At 52.5% G+C, this 3470-nt stretch overlaps 1 protein-coding gene across 1 annotated transcript; it reads left to right on the top strand.

Moving 5' to 3' along the window:
• Positions 1-269: 269 nt before the first annotated feature.
• On the top strand, positions 270-2401 carry LOC116839893 (galactose-3-O-sulfotransferase 2-like). The gene is made up of 2 exons (XM_032806178.2): positions 270-713; positions 1532-2401. The coding sequence occupies exons 1-2, from the start codon at positions 534-536 to the stop codon at positions 2399-2401; spliced, it is 1050 nt and encodes a 349-aa protein (XP_032662069.2). The 5' UTR covers positions 270-533.
• Positions 2402-3470: the final 1069 nt, after the last annotated feature.

Raw genomic sequence — 3470 nt, forward strand, 5'->3', positions numbered from 1 at the left:
ATGGAGAAGACAGTGAGAATGTGAGGATCCTTCACACAACCAAGCCCCAGGACTCTGAAAGGGCACCCATAAGGGATCATATGGATAGAACTGTGACCCCATTTCCAAGCAGAAAGCCCAGGACTAAGGCAGCAGATCCCTTCAGCAAAAAGCTGGAATCTACAGCAGAGATCATTGCCAAGGAGCAAACTTCAAGGCCACGATTTGGGAAGGTTGCAGGATCATTCCAGAGCCAGGCAGAATCCAAGAGCTCCCCCAGCCACAGGAGGGGCAGCTCTTCCACACCTGCTACAACAGCTGCCCCAGCATCAGATTGGGTCACAAAGGCAGAGAAGCAAAATGAGGCGGCATCATGGAGCACGGACAGAGAGTTACTTCAGAGCAAAATCGCAGTTCCCAGGGCTGGAGGAGCAGGAGGAGATGCACTTGCCCAGAGCCTGCCAACGGTATCCAACTATTCTCACACAGCAGCCTGCAAGCCCAAGACCCATGTGGTGTTCCTGAAGGTGCACAAGAGCGCCAGCAGCACTGTCATGAACATCCTGTTTCGCTTTGGTGAGACGCAGAACCTCACCTTTGCCCTTCCTGTCAATGGTGCCAGCCAGCTGGGCTACCCACGCTACTTCCTGGCAGAGTCTGTGGAGGGATTCACCATAGGCAATACTTCAGAGTTTAACATCATTTGCCACCATATGAGGTTTCAGCAGGCACAGGTAAGGGATGGAGCTTCAAGGCATCAGAAGGGTAATGGGTGGGGGGAAGAGCAGCAGGATAGCAGTGAGATGGCCAGGACACCCCTTTGGGCCATGAGTAGGACTTCTCAAGAGGGAAGCTACGGTGATATTTCATTGCCCACTGCTATCCAGCATCAGCAATGCCTCACACCAGACCTAACCCAGAAGCTGGAGACACTGCATCCTAGGTGTTGAGCCAGTGTCAGCAAGCCTGACAACACCATCGCGTTGTTGCTGGGGGATGATAGGCTCAGGTGATGGACAAATTTGGCTTCTGCCATGTCCTGCAGGTCAGTGGCTGAGTCAGGTAGTGGTTGGGATTTGTGGATGCCATTTGGAGACGTGTGTCCAATCCACTAGCACAGCTGGAACCAGAGCTAAGTGGGCATGGAAAGCAAACCTTCCTTTGGCCCCTAGAGGTGACCCTTCCACTGCAGATCAAGGCGCGCTGGGAGAGCAGTGGGGGGAGCTCCCATTGCTGCTGCCCATTTTGTACCTGCTCTGTGGCTAAATATAGAACTCCAGACTCCAGTGCTGGCCCTGGGGCCCCTTGCACAAGCAGTGCACTGATCCTTAGCATCTGGGCTTATCCCTATTAAACACCCATCCCATAGCCCGTAAAGCCCCTTCCAAAGCAACTGGTGGGTAGGACTTGCTATTCTTCCCACACTATCTAACTCCCCAGTGAATTGAACTGATGTGTTAACCTGACTCCTGTGGAAAGGACACATGGGTATATTAGACTGGCAGAGTAGGCTTCCCTCACTCTCTTCACTCCCTTCCCCACACCCCTCCAGGTGCAGAGGGTGATGCCAAGCTCCACCTTCTACTTCTCCATCCTGCGGAACCCCATCCACCTCATGGAGTCCTCGTTCACCTACTACAAAGGCTGCTCCCCATTCTCCCGTGCCCAGAGCCTGGAAGAGTTTCTCAGCCAGCCAGCCAGATTTTATAACGCCTCAGCCCCCGACAGCCACTATGCCAAGAACCTCATGGCTTTCGACTTCGGCTTCAACCACAATGGCAATTTCTCTGCCAAGCAAGTGCAGCTGATGCTGCAGTACATTGAGGAGGCCTTCGACCTTCTCCTCCTCTCCGAGTACTTCGACGAGTCAATGGTGTTGCTGAAGGAGGCACTGTGCTGGGACCTGGACAGTGTCGTGTCCTTCCCACTCAACAGCAGGGAGGGAAGCACCAGGTCACCCCTTTCAGAGAGCACAGCAGAGAAGATAAAGAGCTGGAACAGGCTTGACTGGGCAATCTACAGACACTTCAACAGGACCTTCTGGCAGAGGATTGACTGGAGCATGGGCCGGGAGCGCATGCAGCAGGAAGTGAGGATGCTGCAGGAAAGACGGGAGCAGCTGGCCAAGACCTGCCTTCAAGGGGAAGGCAGTGTAGTGCCCCGCAAGCTCAGGGACAAGTCACTGGCACCGCTGCAGTATGGCAAGGCCACAATTCTAGGCTATAATCTGAAGCCAGGGCTGGACGAGGTGATGGGGAGGCTCTGTCGGCGCATGGTGACACCTGAGCTGCAGTACAGCAGATCCCTGTACAGGACACAGTTCCCTGAGAAGGCCCAGCGGATCTACAAACCAGCTCATCCACCTAAGTTACATGATGGGCTGAGAGGTTTGAGCACTGGCCTGCTAAACCCAGGGTTGTGAGCTCAATCCTTGAGGGGGCAATTTGGGGATTGGTCCTGCTTTGAGCATGGGGTTGGACTAGATGATCTCCTGAGGTCCTTTCCAACCATAATAATCTATGAAAGTAAAAGCACAATGGCTTGCTCCAAACATTTGTCCCTTCTTCCAGTCTCCCCCTGAAACTCCCGTTGGCAGGCAGAACATGATGCAATTCAGCCAGCAGAACCTCATGGAGCCACACTAGAGAGGGGTCTCTATCTCCATCCATCTCCCTATTGCTGGTGAGGCAGGGGAAAAGGTAAAGCCAGACCGATCTACAGCAGGCTGAGGTGAAGCTGACAGGTTGCCAATCCGGGTGCAGCTGCTTTGCAGCCTCAGAGCCATTTCAGTTAAACTGTTTAAATTCTAGTAGATAAAAAAAAATGTAGATCTGGAGCAGATGTTATATTCTGTGGAGTTTGGGGGTCACTTGGGGCAGCAAGGCCTCAGGAGAGAGCAAGGTAACAGATCTTTGGCTCTGGAGCACACACTGTGTATTAATTATTTGTGGTGTTGTAGCTCCTAGGAACCCCAGCCAGGGCCCAGGGCCACCACTGTGCTGAGTGTGGTACAGACACTGAACAAAAAAGCATCTGACAAGACAAGTGGTGGACACCGTGACTGGTTGGACCCCCATTCTCGGGTGCCATCTGATGTACTGAGATTTCACTGAGCCTCTCTTGCTCAACCACCCAGGCTTCCCTCTCCCAGCTTTGCTGAATTAGGCTCTCCGGCCTTCTGCAGCACACACACACAGATAGGGAGACACCCCGCTGAAATCACAGACTGAAGTCAGCTCTGTATGAGAGGACTCCCCCAGCACTCACGTGCACACCCCGTTTGGGAGATAAACCCAAAATAATACTGCCTTGTACTGTATAGAAAAATCTGCACAGCGCAAGCTCTTAAAAATCCACCCCTCTTCCTCAGTGCAAAGAGAGATGTGCATGACTTCTTGCCGCCACCCCCGCCCCGCAGTTAGAAATTACATAAATTGGGTTTTATTATAAATAAGAAGAACTAAGCTTATTAACTACAAATGGTGAATTTT

Source organism: Chelonoidis abingdonii, chromosome 8 (genome assembly GCF_003597395.2).
Source record: "Chelonoidis abingdonii isolate Lonesome George chromosome 8, CheloAbing_2.0, whole genome shotgun sequence".
NCBI lineage: Eukaryota > Metazoa > Chordata > Testudines > Testudinidae > Chelonoidis > Chelonoidis abingdonii.